This window comes from Pelophylax lessonae, assembly GCF_965119305.1.
Source record: "Pelophylax lessonae genome assembly, chromosome: 2".
Taxonomy (NCBI): Eukaryota; Metazoa; Chordata; class Amphibia; order Anura; family Ranidae; genus Pelophylax; species Pelophylax lessonae.
The window spans coordinates 602,459,062-602,475,348 of NC_138769.1; the positions used below are offsets into that span (position 1 = coordinate 602,459,062).

General features: G+C 46.9%; 1 protein-coding gene across 1 annotated transcript in view; it reads left to right on the plus strand.

Moving 5' to 3' along the window:
- Window positions 1–822: 822 nt before the first annotated feature.
- Window positions 823–16,287, plus strand: part of LOC309548205 (cell division cycle-associated protein 7-like) — a gene marked incomplete at both ends in the record, with an annotated part of 33,385 nt that continues 17,920 nt past the window's right edge. Inside the window, 4 exons of the mRNA XM_082248160.1 lie at window positions 823–1,083; window positions 5,330–5,557; window positions 6,265–6,345; window positions 6,456–6,629. Of these exons, the coding sequence (XP_082104286.1) occupies window positions 823–1,083; window positions 5,330–5,557; window positions 6,265–6,345; window positions 6,456–6,629 (744 nt within the window). The remainder of the gene's footprint in view (window positions 1,084–5,329; window positions 5,558–6,264; window positions 6,346–6,455; window positions 6,630–16,287) is intronic.

Genomic DNA, 16,287 nt, shown 5'->3' on the forward strand with positions numbered 1-16,287 from the left:
TTGAGGGTTCGCCCCTGATTTAGAACTAAGTCCCCTTTTTTTTTTTTTTCCCTAATTTTGGTCATATGTATTCTCCCTTAAGGAGGTGTCCCTCGTTCCCATCTCAAAAAGTTGGGAGGTATGCCATATGACTGGCAGCTGGCTCAGCCAGAGCCTTAGCCAGCTGCTCTGCCTTGCCACAGCCTGGCATTCCAGTAAACGATGGCGAGGCAAAAATTCAAGACCTAGAACTCAGTGATCAGTGGTTGTGACTGTGGAGTTCTTGGTCTAAGAGCTGGCAGAGGACAGCTACGGCATCTGACCAGTATTGTAAACACGTGTGGTGTGTTTTCCAGCTCCCCTATGTATCAATATAACATTAATGTACCTCCTTTGCAGAAAGATGTATTTTTAGGACAGGGCTTTCCTCCGCCTTCAGTCTCCTGTATAAAACTGCTCAATTACACATTCTGAAATGTGGTATTTGGGATGGAAAACCAGTAGGAGGAAGTACCTAGTGTTTCTAAACCCACAACAGTAAAATCAGTCTCTATATGTAAAGCATGCTTTATACTTGCTGTGGAACCCAAGGGGTTAATCCTTTGTGTGAAAAGGCTGTTTGATACTCACTGGATGCCGCCAAGGCCTTCGACAGTGTCTAATGGCCCTACCTATGGGCAGTGTTGCATTGCTTTTGGGGTAGGCGATTCCTTTATTGCTTGGGTTAAAATATTATATGCCAATCTAACGGCAAGGTTGAGGGTCAATGGGGAACTGTCTGATCCCTTCTCTCTGTATAGGGGCACTAGGCAGGGGTGTACGCTTTCCACCCTGAGGTTTACCATGGCCTTGGAGCCTCTGGCAGCCCGTATCCGTGCCTCCGCTGGGATTGTTGGCTTCAGACGGGGTCCCCACACTGATGTGATATCACTTTACACAGATGACACATTAATGTATCTGGGAGATATGGCGGGTTCGCTGCAAGAAGTTATGTCTCTCATTGACCACTTTGGCTCCTTCTCGGGGTTTTCCATAAATTGGGATAAGTCAGTTCTCATGCCCCTGGGCCCCTTGACTGCTCCCTTACCTGATTGTGCTTTGGCAGTGAGTGGTGGATACATTTAAATATCTAGGCATCTAGGATATCGAGTATCCCCTGACCCTAGCCAGTATGTGAACCTTAACTTGTACCGCTACTGCATAAATTTTGCCACAAATGCGCGTTCTGGTGCAAGCTCCCCTTGTCGGTCGCGGGAAGGATCAATCTAATAAAGATGGTGTGGGCACCCCAACTCCTATATGTCCTCCATTTGGATTCCTAGGAGATGGGTTTGTGCACATAGTCGCAATTTCACGGCTTGATTTGGTGTAAAAAGGTGGCTAGAATAAGGCTTCCTACCCTTCAGATGGGGGGGAAAAGATGGTGGTGGGCTGGCGGTACCCAACCCTAGGATGTATTTTCTGGCCTCTCAATTGCAACAGCTGGGAGGATGGGGAGAACATGACCTGACTGACCCTATTAGAGCCCTCTTGATTACCCCCTCCCCCTTCCCGACCTCTCGACATACTGCGTTTGTACACTTGGAGGCTGGGTTCATATAGGGCACGCCCCCAACCATCAAGCATTTAAAATGTTATGGAAGCATGTCAAATATATGTTGCAAGTGCGGGGTTACTTCTCAAATTCTCCAATTTGGCGGAACTCCAACTATCGTGATTCGTGAGTTAGGCCCCTTTCACACATGCTGTCTGTTTTTCATCCATCTGTTGACGGATGAAAAACTGACATCAATGTATCTCTATGTAAAAATGGATGACAACGGATGATCCATCAGTTAACATCCTTTTTCATCCACTTCCGTCAATGTCCGTCTTTTTTTTTTTTTTTTTTGAATGGATGAATGCCCTATTTTTCATCCGTCAAAACAGATCGGATGAAAAACAGATGGAAAACTGATACATTTTGATGTGACTGAACTGATGAACTGGACGGACCGTATGTGTGAAAGGGGCCTAAGTCAAGCTGTAGGGAGCAGATGTCTGGGAATCCCTGGGCGTGAGCTTCATGGCGCAACTGTACAGGGCTGATGTTCTCAAGTCTTTTCAAGAGTTACAGCAGGAATTTGCAATCCCCAGGCACCTTCAGATGCTTACAACTACGACATGCCCTCTCCTCCCAGTCCAGAACTTCCACGCTTGGGTTGACTGACCATAGATTAACTGACCATAGATTAATGAAGGATGTTTTTCAGAAAACTGACAAGAATGGTATGATCTCCAATAATTACGCTATCCTTTCAAGCTCCATGCAAGACCCGTCCAATCTTTCAGCCAGAGCGGGCTGGGAGGGGGATCTGGGACCTATTGATGGGGAGACTTGGGAGCTGTGCCTTTCTTTGGTACCGATGGTCACCATATCAACTTCGCAGAGGGTCTCCCACTTGTTCCTTTTTCAAAGAGCTTACAGGACCCTGGTCCAGCTTTTTAAATGGGGTCGTAGACACACTCCTACATGCCCAAAATGCGTGAGGGAGCAGGGTACCTTTATCCACATTTTAGGGAGGTGTCCCAAGCTATTTCCTTAGACTGTAGTAATTGACACAATCTCCAGAGTCTAGAATTTGCAGTTGCTCAGGGATCCGGTAGTGTGCCTACTTGGTGCACTGAAGGTGGAGACCCTGACCCCGCATGCTCATGTAGCCATCGTACGTTTTTTTTCTTTTACATGGCTCGCAAGCTTATAACTAGGTATTGGATCTCCTCCCGTGTACCAACGACGGCACAGTGGATTACACAAGTCAATGCTCTGCTAATTGGAGAAAAGCTGACCTACCAGCATCGTAATGCCCACAAAAGATTTTACTCCCTCTGGCAACCATGGTTGGATGACGCTCCACACCAGTTGGTCATGAATAGGCTCCTGGAGGGTTGAGGTGCTGATTGGCCTTTTACTGGGCTCTCTCATACTGCTCCCCCCCCTTGATGCTAGGCATGTTAGGCTTGTTTACCCGCTCCGTTATGGCGGTTTTTGAGCACTGTTTTATAGCCTGTAAGATAGCTCATTGTCTTTGTACTTTTACCTTGATTTACAATGCTGTGCTTGTTTTTTGCATTTCTCATTGTACTGGATTTCGTGTTTCATGTTACTTTGCAGGATACTGATTGTACAATGATTTTTCTTAATGCTCAATAAATAAATATTTTTTTTTCTGGGGGGGGGGGGGGGCATAGAGGCTGTTTGATCCTCCCCTTCCACTCTCCCTGAACCATCTCCTAATAGAACAGCGCTTTGGGGGCACTCTGCAAATGCTAATTTTGGTGTGCATTGCTAGAGGTTTTTGCTATGGGGGATGCATGTAATCCACACTGTCCAGAGAGGGTCAGATACTGCAGCCTCATAGCAGTCAGTAGAATGAGAACTCCTCCTACAAGCTTTAACCAGACACTGATAGAAGTCACAAGAATTTCAATGCAAAATTCCCATTTGGCTGGACATTCAGGAGTCAGAAGTATCACCTCCTGCACTAACAGTGGGAGGGTCTTAAAGCGCAAACTCCACTTTTGTTGAGAGAGAAAAAAAAAAAATTACCTGTGGGTGATCTATGTACATTATAAGGACTTTAACAAACTTTGTTGCGGATTCCTACTTCAGGAAAAAAAAATCCATGTTTGTTCCTTGGTTCTCCTGTGCTGAGTGGGTCAAATGGGAGTGGTTTCATAATTGTCAACCAGCTGTTGCAGAGCACAATGAAGAAATCTGCTGGGCCTGCATCCCTTTAGACGTGTTCCTATTGGGAGTATCTCACCAAAAATTACTTTTTGTTGCAGGGGGATGTCAGAAATCTGACTTGTATCTTAGGAAACCTTCTGGGAAAATCAGTGAGCCAATTGCACAAGCAGGAAACGATGTTTCTGGGGTGTGGTCAGTACAAATTGTGTACAGATCAGCTCCAGGTAACCATATTGCATTTTCAGAAAATTACAATGGCTGCAGATTGAAAAGGAGATGTAATTTTTAATAACATTCAATTACAATATGATTTGTGTTGCAATTGTAGACTCTATTTGTTTTTTTTTTTTTTTTTCCCACAAGTGGTGTTGCCATTTTTCCATTTAAGTGAGGAATAAATGTCAGGAGTGTGCACACGTACAGAGCAGGTTTTGAGGAACGCACTGCTATTTCAGGGATGCCCTCTTCTCCCTCAAATTGCCCCTTTCCCAGTACAGGTGTTACTCCCACCCCCAAATCCCCCCTCCTTGACAGTACTGATAAAGAAGTGTATGCTTGGGACCACATTCCTGAGTGTCAACATTAAGGTGGTACTCCAGCATAGATGTGTCCTATAGTGTAACATAGAGTTCCTCTGGTGTTCTGTCCGATGTCACTGCACAACTTTGCTTTATGAATGTAGCATTTAGGAGGGACACTGCTTAGCTTGTGCCTTTCTCCACCAGTTTATCACACCTTTGCCATCTAACAACCCAGTTAACTGGCTACCATACATTCTTACCAGTCTATGGTTACCTGGGCAACTACTCTCTTGCTCCCAGTCATCTGCTGAGTTTACCCTTCATAGTAGCTTCCCTTCTGTATCCCGTGTTTGTTTTTTACAGGCCCTGTTGGTTTTTTTTTTTTTTTTTGATGCACCCCTTTGAATGACTTCAGGAGTCTAAATGGTTGGTTTCCAATTGTGGTCCTCTGCCTGCCTTTATCCAGCCTTTGGGGCACTGCCTCCCACTAACACCAACAAGGAGGCACCCTTCCTTCCACTGACACCAATGATGGGGCATAATTCCTCCGACTTATCCGAACAATTAGGCACTTTTCCTTCCAATACCAATGATGGGGCACTATTCTTCCCTCTAACTATGAACACTATGTAATTTTACTTTCACTGTTGCGGTTTTGCATTTTCTACTCCCACTGGCTACTCTGGCCCACCCCCAGGCCTATCTGTATAGGTGTAAGTCCAAGACTGGCAGAGTCCATTGTTTCAGAATCCCCTTTAGGGTGAAGGGTGGATTTTTCTCAGGGCTAGATCTTCCTGTGAGCCAGACCACCTTGCGTCCTACATGATCTTGCTCTCCCTCTGAGCCCAGCAAGCCACCCAACCCCCCCCCCCCCCCATATATTAGCACATTGACTACCTCAACTCTGCTCCTGCGTGCTGTGTGGAGGTGGTATCTCTTCTCTCCAATGAGCTCTCCGAACGGAGCTCTGCAGAATGTGACTTCAGCCCCTCACCCCTTTTTATTTTATTTTTTATTTTTTCTGATCTGGGGGGGCAAGTTTGTGTTTTATTTGTCTTTAAACTCAATCTATCTGAAAATATTGGTTCTGCTTTTGAAGGTCACAATGCCGAAGTCATCAAGTGGTACTGGACCACAGCAGCAAGTAAAGAAAAAATACTCGCTGAGAGTAGCACTGAAGAAGGTTGAATACTATTCTGACAGCAGTGAGGAGGATGAAGTATCGGAGAAGAAGCCTCCAGTTGTCCCATCAAGTGATTCTGAGGAGGAGCCACCAAATGATTTTCTGCAGAGAAGAGCCAAGAACATTGAGGATAACAAAGCCATGGTTTGTACCCCTTGGCAGAGGTTTATTAAAGTGAGGACTGGGCTCATTATAGTGAAATCTCTTGAGGGTAACTATTGGACTACATGCTCAGTTGGTTTGGCCCCCTTGGCATCAAATCCCAGAGTGTGGGGTGTGTATACATCAGATGCACAGGTGCAGTGTACTGCTCGACTTCCAGCAGCCTGTCAAACATTTGACTGGCTGAAATATGTAGCAGCTGTACCGACCAAAATTTGCACCTGTGCCTCACAGAATTCCTGCTCTTTCAGGTGCCCAAAGCTCTGGGATGTGATGAGCAGCAAAACCACCTATGAGCCTGAGGCTTTATGCATGGCCTTGATGGTTTTTTATGTACGATCAATGACACCACAAATATTAGGTTCCAATCAAGAAGCTGTTTTAGGACACGCTGCAAACATTCAGAGTAGTCTCTAATAAATAACTGTTCAGTAGACATGATGTATATTAAATGGGTGGGGTTGTTATGACTCCTTTTTATTGAAGGATCCATTTTATAGAAGTTGGCTTCTCCTATATAGTCTTGCAGTTTTAAACATGGTGTGTATGGTAACCTTTTGTAAAAGGGTAAAATGCCTGTTTTTTTCCAGTGTACTTGCTTTGTGGAGCAAAAAACTAATTTTATATAATTTTGGCTTTAGTGTACTACATGACCTACTTTAAAGGAAATCTGTTTTGTAACCTTGCAGCTGGCCAAGCTTATGGCAGATTTGGAGAAATTGCCAGGACACTTGGAGTCAGATTCCAATAACCAGAACCATGGGACTCCGGTAAATGCATTTTAGTCTCTTAAAACATTTACTATATTTGCAAATGGCTGTCTTTGGTAGGGGCTGCATTTGTGGGATTTTTGAGAAACTTTTTTTTTTTTATGCATTAGAAGTACTCAAGACGATCCACAAGGGGGTCACTTGTGGAACGTCTTGCTGAGCCAAGGAGAAACCCTGAGCGTGCCACGCGACGTGTGACTCGCTCTATGGGAACAGTGCTGCCCTCACCAGATGAAGATGATCAGAGCCTGGAGAATCGGAGCCTGGAGAATCAGCTATTAGAGGTGAGTGATGTTGATAAAAATTAAAATGTTGGCTTTAGTCGTTCCCATTCCTTTTTTTATATTCTGCAGAATGCAGCACTTTTTTTTTTTTTTTTTTTTATGGACTGACCTCTTTAATACAAGCATTAAGTTACAACTGTTAAGTGCATGGTTGGATAGCCAGACTGATCATTTGCGCTACTAAAGTTGTTGTGGTCACTGAATGCATCATATCAGGATTGCTTGACAACTGATGGCTGTGCCAGGAAGTCTTTTATTCCAACACCCCCCCTTCCTCCTTCTGGCATCAGTTCTTTAATACAGACACTGAACAGTCAAAACTAAATGTAGCGCTGTTATTCTCCTACCTTGATGTGTGTCTGTATACTTTAATGAAACGTCCATGGACATTGCTATGTTTGAGTAGTTGGAGCCATCTAGTGACCAAATACTGGTAATGCAGCTATGTTTTTCTTTTCTGAAAGAGACAGGAAGTGATTGTGGGTTTGGGAGGTTTGGTGACCTACCCATGAACACCTTCTTGTGCAGGTCATGCTGGGTAGGGGATAAAAGGGGCCGGAGCAGCCATTTTAGGTCTCTTGGAATCGTGTGGCCTGCCTGAGAGGACCTGTGGGGAGGTGATGGCCAGATTGCAGAGACACTCATCGGAGGACGGGATCCACTCAGTGGGGCTGAACGGAGCAATTGGTCCAGCTGATGGAGAAGCAAGTTTCAGTCACCGGACAAAAGTCACCACACAGAGCCTCTATCCAGTGGGAGAGCAGGTTACAGCCCACAGTTTGTTAAATCTCGCATGCAGTTGGACTCATATACAGGCCTCACTGGAAATTATAGTTCCACGAAGGAGCAGAGCAACTGATACTGAGAAGGTTTGAGGCCTATCTACCTTGATGTCTCAAATGTTTAATAGTTGTTACAGCTACACCAGAAGCATTTTCACTTCAATTTAATTCACCAAAACTGTGGATTACAAATTGCAAGGAGCCACTTTAGCTAGTGAAGAAAAGAAGATCCAGGACTAGGTACTCCAAAAAGTGAGATCTCACACATAGCTTATAAAGTAGGGGGAGCTCCTGTATGTATGTTCCTGGAGTGACAATACAGGTGTTTTGTACTATCTTAGATTGTATTGCATCGCAGCTGTGCCAAGGGGATTGAGCCAAGTTAGTGGGGTTTATTGGTAGAGTGCAGGCCCAGATCAAACCAGCAGCCCTTTCAGGGGTCAGTGCTACATAAATGTAACCCTAAACTGTACATTAGTCTGTGTAGCCCTGTCCCCAAGGGGGTGGCTTATTGCATGGGTATCCTCTTCACTTCTTTGACTTTGAGCCTGTTCCAACCCAACTGACACTATTTGTTCTGTCATTCTGAATAATTGAGACCACGTATTGCAGTGAAGAATCAGTTTACTGCTTTTGAAATAAACAAGTATACAAACAGAATCAAAGATAATGCAAAGTAGATCCTGAATTCCCAACCAAGAATTTAGGTTTAGTTCAGCACTTAGGATCTGGAACACAAGCCGCACATATGCAAATAAATGCATATGTATGCTAGAGGATTTGCGTTCAGCAACAGTAAAAACACATTGAGTTATAATAGTATACTTAATGTGACCACAGATTAGAATAACTACACTTAGTAACTTAATGTAGAATAAACAATATAACAATGCTAGATTGCTATCAGTGCACTCTGTGTACTAACGGGGGGGGGGGGCCTTTATGCTGAATTTCAAGAGTCTCCTGGAGAGTGAGGCCTCACTAGTCTTCACCGGCAAGGAAATCCCAACTTTCCAAGGAAAGTAATGGTAATCCAATAAAGATAATGGTGATGAATTGTATTCCCCAAAGCAATCAATAATTGTAATCCACAGAGATGTAGGTAAAACAGATCCTGATGTGTCTCAACAACTAACAGCCTAGGACTGAATAGAGGGCTTGAGGCCTAGTTCACCTGCCTCGCACTATATGTATAACTGCAGTGTCCAGTGGTGTAACTATATGTCAGTATGGCCTCGAAGTAAACAGTTTGGTAATTCGGCCCTCACTCAGCCTAGATCTGTGATTAATGCAGATGTAGATACTGGATGTCTCTCAACCAAACCAGGAGCTCCACTCTCCGCTGCAGCCAGGCCCCGCTCGCCTCAGCCTCTCCTTCTGCCGGCCAGCAACCTTCCGATTAGTCATGCTACTGAGACTCCTCCACATGCTCACACCGCCTGCCTCAGCTCCGGGTGTCCGCCACTAGGCCTTGGCCTATTCTCCCTGCGATCCGCAGCAGCTCTTCCCCCTTCCTTCCAGTGTGCTGTCCTCGAGGCAAGAGCGAGAATCAATCCCGCCTCCCTTTATAAAGACACTCCCAGCAAGCTCTGCGTCCCCTTGCTCTGTGGGAGAAGAGTCTCTTTTACAGTAGTCTATGATCCTGGCTCCTCCCGGACAGGGCCAGACTGGCGTAGCGGGATACCGGGAAATTTCCCGGTGGGCCGCCGGCCCTGGGGCCGCTTTAAGATAGGGCATCGCGGCAGCGCCGCTTTAAGATAGGGCAGCGCCGCTTTAAGATAGGGCAGCGCCGCTTTAAGTATTGGGGCCGGCCGCTCTGATGATGGCCGCTGCAGCCCCGCCCCCGGCCCCCACTGCGCTCCAGACAGGGAGTGACGGAGCCGGAGGGTCCATCCTACTCGTCAGCCGCTGTGAGCGGCATGACATCACGGGGCGGCTGCGCGGCGGGGTGGACCGTGGAACTGACTGGCTGTGGCTGTCACGGGCGCGCAGACGCCGATCCCTCCCACTGTCCCGACACAACACTGACGTCACGCGCCGCGCCAGCAGCCAGCAGGTGAGCCTGAAGAGTGAAGAAGATGAGAGAGAGTGAGAGGGGGGGGATGCCGGGGTGGAGGAACAACAGCAAAGAGGCTTCAGTCACTGCAGCAAGAGGTTAGCATAGTTTTAAATCTTTGGAGAGTTGACACATCTATTAAAAGTATTGATGCAACTTGTACCATGCCCACCACATCTGCACCTCCTGTACCATGCCCACCACATCTGCACCTCCTGTACCATGCCCACCACATCTGCACCTCCTGTACCATGCCCACCACATCTGCACCTCCTGTACCATGCCCACCACATCTGCACCTCCTGTACCATGCCCACCGCCTCTGCACCTCCTGTACCATGCCCACCGCCTCTGCACCTCCTGTTCTATGTCAGCAGCCTCTGTACCTCCTGTACCATGCCCGCAGCTTCTGCACCCCCTGTACCATGCCCACCACCTCTGCACCTCCTGTACCATGCCCACCACCTCTGCACCTCCTGTACCATGCCCACCACCTCTGCACCTCCTGTACCATGCCCACCACCTCTGCACCTCCTGTACCATGCCCACCACCTCTGCACCTCCTGTACCATGCCCGCAGCCTCTGCACCTCCTGTACCATGCCCGCAGCCTCTGCACCTCCTGTACCATGCCCGCAGCCTCTGCACCTCCTGTACCATGCCCGCAGCCTCTGCACCTCCTGTACCATGCCCGCAGCCTCTGCACCTCCTGTACCATGCCCGCAGCCTCTGCACCTCCTGTACTATGTCAGCAGCCTCTGTACCTCCTGTACCATGCCCGCAGCTTCTGCACCCCCTGTACCATGTCCGCACAGCCCCTGTATCTCCTGTACCTTGCCTGCAGCCTCTGCATATCTTGTACCATGCCTGCAGCACTGCATCTACTGTACCATATCCACAGCCTCTGCATCTCCTGTACCATGCCCACCACCTCTGCATCTCCTGTACCATGCCCACCACCTCTGCATCTCCTGTACCATGCCCACCACCTCTGCATCTCCTGTACCATATCCGCAGCCTCTGCATCTCCTGTACCATATCCGCAGCCTCTGCATCTCCTGTACCATATCCGCAGCCTCTGCATCTCCTGTACCATATCCGCAGCCTCTGCATCTCCTGTACCATATCCGCAGCCTCTGCATCTCCTGTACCATGCCCGCAGTCTCTAAAATCTCTTGTGCCATGTCCGCAGCCCCTGCATCTCATGTCCGCAGCCCCTGCATCTCCTGTACCATGTCCGCAGCCTCTGACGTGTCCTCCTGTACCATGTCCACAGCCTCTGACGTGTCCTCCTGTACCATGCCCGCAGCCCCTGCATCTCCGGTACCATGTCCGTAGCCTCTGACTTGTCATCCATTACCATGTCCACACAGCCTATGACCACCTCCTATACCATATCCGCACTTTTACCACTTTTAACCAGAATTTGCGCTTATATATATATAAAGCCATATGTGCTTTCATATCTGTCTTATCTATATATAATACACTCTTCAAATGTGCTTTAAAATGCATGGTTTTCCCTTTTATGAACAAGAAAATAATGACGTTATGCTGTTGGGTCGGTATAATAATGCTATGGGGCTGGTATGAAATTATTTCCAGGGCTGAATTTTATTCCCAGTCCGGCCCTGCTCCCAGACTACATCTTCCATAACTCCAGTCACTGTCTTTGCAGAACTTTAATAACCATTAACAGTTTGAACAATGCCAGCCATGTGACCCGGCTACATCTATGAATATAATTGAACGGTTCTTGGCTGTGACTGTCTTTACTGGATCTGTCACATTTTCGAAGGAATGTGATGTGTCCAAGTACATTGGATATAAAAAGTGTACACACCCTTGTTAAAATGTCAGGTTTTTGTGATGTTAAAAAGCTAAATTTCAGAACTTTTTGCACTTTCAAAGTGACCTATTAACTACAACTCAATTAAAAAAAAAAAAAAAAAAAAAATTTTTTTTTTTGAGGGGAGTTAGTAAAATTTTAAAACTAAAATTTGGTTGCATAAGTGTGCACACCCTTTTATAACTGGGGATGTAGCTGTGTTCAGAATTAAGCAATCGCATTCAAACTCATGTTAAATGGGAGTCGGTACACACCACTTATCATTTTAAAGTTCAGCTGTTCTAGTAGGTCTTTCCTGACTTTTTCTTTGCAGACCATGGCTTTTGCTGTAGGATGCGGCAGAGCTTCTAAAGGATCAGAAGGATCTCATTAAAGGGTATCAGTCAGGAGAAGGGTACAAAAGATTTTCCAAGGCCTTAGATATACCATGGAACACAGTGAAGATGGTCATCAAGTGAGAAAATATGGCCCAACAGTGACAGTACCAAGAACTGGACGTCCCTCAAACTGATGAAGAAAACTGTCAGGGAGGCTGCCAAGAGGCCTACAGCAACATTAACCTCTTGAGGAAGTAAACTCTTACTTTTTTTTTTTTTTTTTTTGCAAAGTAAATGCATAATGTGTTGGTATGCAGCACCTACAAACGAAGCCCGCGTTGTCCCTGCTGGCGGCCACATCTTCGCCCGTTTTCCTTCTGAGTCTGCAGACTCCGGCTGTATCACTTGGCTGGAGCTGCATGACGTCACACTCGCGCATGCTGCCGGTCATGGCACAGGGCTCTGAAGAAACTGCACGGTCAGTCATTTCTTCAGAGCGCACTCGCTGTCATCGGCTGCATGCAATGTAAATGTCTCCTAAACAGTGCAAGTTTAGGAGAGATTTACAGTACCTATAGGTAAGCCTTAATAAAGATGATGGAAGGTCCAGGAGGCACTAAGCCCCCCTTGTAGAATGCACCTTGACAGGGAAAGTAGGAACCTGACCCTAAATAGAATAGGCCGGCACCATCTGTCTGATCCATCTGGAAATGGTCGCAGCAGATGCAGCCTGCCCCTTACGAGAACCATCTGTAAGGACAAACAATTGGATTTTACGAATCAACTCCAGGTATACCCTGATTGTTCGAACCACATCCAGGGAATGTAGGGCAATTTCTATAGGATGTTTTGGCTTGGAACGCAAAGATGGCAATACAATATCCTCATTTAAATTAAACCCCGAGACGACCTTGGAAAGAACGCCTGACAGGGTCTCGACACCCATTTGTCCCTGTGAACCACCAGGTAAGGTAACTGACAGGACAATGCAGCCAGCTCCGACACCCTACACGTAGAAAAATAGCCACCAAAAAGGCCACCTTCTGTGACAGTGAGCAGAGGAAATTCACAAATATTTTCAAAAGGAGGTTTTTGGAATACCAAATTGAGGTCCCACAGAGGTACCAGGGATCTCCCTGGAGGAGCCAGATGGTGAACCCCCACCCTACACGAAATGTGAACAAAGGAATTCGCAGCCAGCAACCGTTGGAAAATATTTGGCCCTTGATGGTGCCCCAAGCCAAACGCTGATCTACACCTTGTTGTAGAAATTCCAGCAGGTGGGACACGGAAAAGGAACGGGGAGAAACCTCCGACTCACTCACACCTAGTAATGTACACCCTCCAAACTCTGAAAATCTTTGTAGCAGTAGATTTTCTAGCTTTCAACAGTGTAGGAATCACTGAATCCAACAGCCCTCTGTCCTTCAGAACATTGTCCACAGGGTCCTTAAAAAAAAAAAGGGGTAATACTCCACCGAAAGAAGCGTGGCCTTAGTCAAAGTCAAACTGGAGACCAGAGACCACTGTTGGTGGGACCGTCGGCTTCATTAAGACTCCATTTGGCTACCTTCTAGCAAATTGCTTAGGTATTCCAATCATGCGTTTCGGGGACCCCCACTGACTAATGACTTTCATCAAAATAGGCAGGAAAGGGGAACACCTTAGTCACCTTGGATGGCTTACGGGCACTAAATTGCACCAGCACAGCTGTTTCCTCCAATTTTTAAAGCTTCCCGCACTGATACGATCAGTGCCTCCACGTGCCAGACTCGGATACAGGTGGGCGCTTCTTACATGGTTACTTCAGAGGCCGCCCTTAATATGCAAGGAAGAATATTTTATTTTTTTTTTGTACAACTCTTCACACAGCTTCAGCTGTGGTACTGCAAGACCCCAGCGCACCAGTGGCGCTGCTATAGCAGGAGCTGTATACACACAGGGACTCGCCACCACCGATTCAGAGCTGGATACAGAGCGCCAAGCTGCTTGCCATGCTGGGATCAAAGCAAGAGGAAGTGCAGTCTCTGCCACTAGAGGATCACCGCTCCACAGGCTACAATAAAATGGCCGCTATGTTGACTTCAATGGGGGAACTCCAAAACATGGCTGCCGGACTACACTAACATGGCCGCCGAGGCTGTATACAGCCATTCACAACAATGGCAGGCCCTAAAGGTACCTGTAGTCCACCGGAGGGAAGGGCCCTCACAGGAACCCTCCGCACAGCCACTTGCTGCAGGAGCATCAGAACACGAGCTGCTGACATCATGCTCCCACCCCCCCCCCCTTTCCTCCAGCCTATCACAATGATCTCATTCACAACAGCCCCTACACCCTAACCCCAAAGGGGGACTAAGGGGGGGGGGTAGGTGAGGGCGACAAGTACAGAGGAACCCTGCTAGTGAGGGGGAGAAACCATAAGGGAAGGAAGGGCACAGAAGGGGCCTACCAACCAGAAGGGCTCGCATCCACCCCAGTATTTTCCCAGAGGAGAGGGGACTTTACTCGCCACACCTGGGCACCACTCCTGACAATCCACCGCGCCTTCTTGGAATAGGGGTGCTGCGGGCCAGAGGTACACTGTAACTCTCTGTGACCATTATCTTGACCAGGGTTAAGCATCCTCGCGAGGTTTCATTTGCCTGCCAGCCTCTGTCCAGTGGGGCTATGTCGCGGCCAAACGAGCGTGATGCTAATAGTTGGGTCGCGCTCGTTGGCCAGACTTGGAAGACTGTAAGGCTCTAGGATATCCAGTGCGTCGCCCAGTCCGGCAGTTGATTGTAGTTCTCACAGGAACAGAAACGAATAAAGGAATTCAATTTAAAAAGGGGAAAAACGCCAGGACCACAGATCCCAGCAGGGAATCGGGTCCTTACTAAGACAAGGCAGAAAAAAAAGTCCTAGAGCAGGAAGTGGAGTATACCCCCCTGAGACTGCCCCCTTTAATTGGATAGTGTTGCATGACCACGCAATGGTCAGGTAAAGTAATGCAGTGCCATACTACAAAAAAGGGCCTGGTCATTAAGGTGATAAATCATTCGGTCTAGAAGTGGTTAAAGGAGCTGCAGGAATATCTGGCAAGTACTGGCTGTGTGGTACATATTCTTCATGTCTGGGTTTTGAAGTGGTGCCAAGATGGAAGCCTTTTCTTGCCAAGAAACATCCAAGCCCGGCTAAATTTTGCAAAAGCGCATCTAAAGTCTCCCCACAAACATGTGTTATGGTCTGATTTTAAAGGTTAAACTTTTGCCCATAATTCCAAGACCTACTTTGTGCACACTGCACATCACCAAAAGAACACCAAACCCACAGTTAACCACTTGCCCACCACTCATGTTGCGCCTACTGCGGCAAAGTGGTTTATCGTCCAGCGACGTAGACCTACGTCACTGGACTCCTCCCCTTGTGGGGGGCGCGCGCCGCCGGAGGCTCTCTCCCGCTGTATTCAGTTGCAGCGGGAGTCAGGCCGCTGCTCTTCCCTGATCGTCGGATCGAGTGTGGCGATCCACCCGCTTGTGTAAACAAAGCGGGCGGATCTCCTAAGTGACAGGCAGGGACAGATTGCAGAACCTGCGATCTGTCCCTGTGTCACACAGTCCCCTTCCCCCCCCCCCCCCCCCCCACACGTTAGTAAGCACCAGGCATACATTAACCCCTTGATCACCAATAAAAGTTACCCCTGCCAGTGTAATTTTTACAGTAACAGTGCATATTTTTAGCACAGATTACTGTAGTAATGTCACTGGTACCCCCAAAAGTGTCAAATAGTCAAGGGTCCGATCTGTCCGCCGCAATGTCGCAGTCCCACAAAAAAAATCAGATCGCCGCCATTGCTAGTAAAAAAAAAAAATAAAAATGACAAATTTCCCGTAGTTAGTAGCTGCGATTTGCGCAAACCAATCAAAATACGCTTATTGCGATTTATTTTTTTTGGGGGGGGGGGGGAATTTCATAATAATAAAAAAAAAAAAAAAAAAAAAAATGTGACAAATAGTTTTTCAAAATTGTCGCTTTTTTTTTTTTAGCGCAAAAAGTAAAAATCGCACAGGTGATCAAATGCCACCAAAAAGCTATTTGTGGGGGAAAAAAAGGACGTCAATTTATTTAGGTACAGTGTCGCACGACCGCGCAATTGTCTGTTAAAGTAATGCAGTGCCAAATCGCAAAATATGGCCTGGTCAGGAATGGGGTAAAATCTTCCGGTCTTAAAGCGGTTGAAAATACGCTCATTGAGAATTTTTTTTTTTGTCAGACATGTAGCTAAATACATTTTGGCCTAAATATGACAAATTGAATATATTGGATATTTTTTAACTGTCAAAGTAGAAAAATATTGTTGTTTGTTTCACAATTGTCGCTTTTTTATCGCAAAACGAAAAGCGCAGAGGTGATCAAATACCACCAAAAGAAAGCTCGGTTTGTGGGGAAAAAGGACGTAAATTTTAGTTTGGGTACGGCGTTGCATGACCGCGCAATTGTCAGTTAGTCGCACAGTGCCGAATCGCAAAAAGTGACCTGGACGTAAAGCAGGAAAATCCTCCGGTTAAAGTGGTTAAGCATGGTGGTGGCAGCATCCTTTTTTTTTTTTTTTTTTTTTTTTTTTTTTTTCTTCAGCTGGCTGGAACTTCAGCCTTGGCCAAGGTACAGGGAAT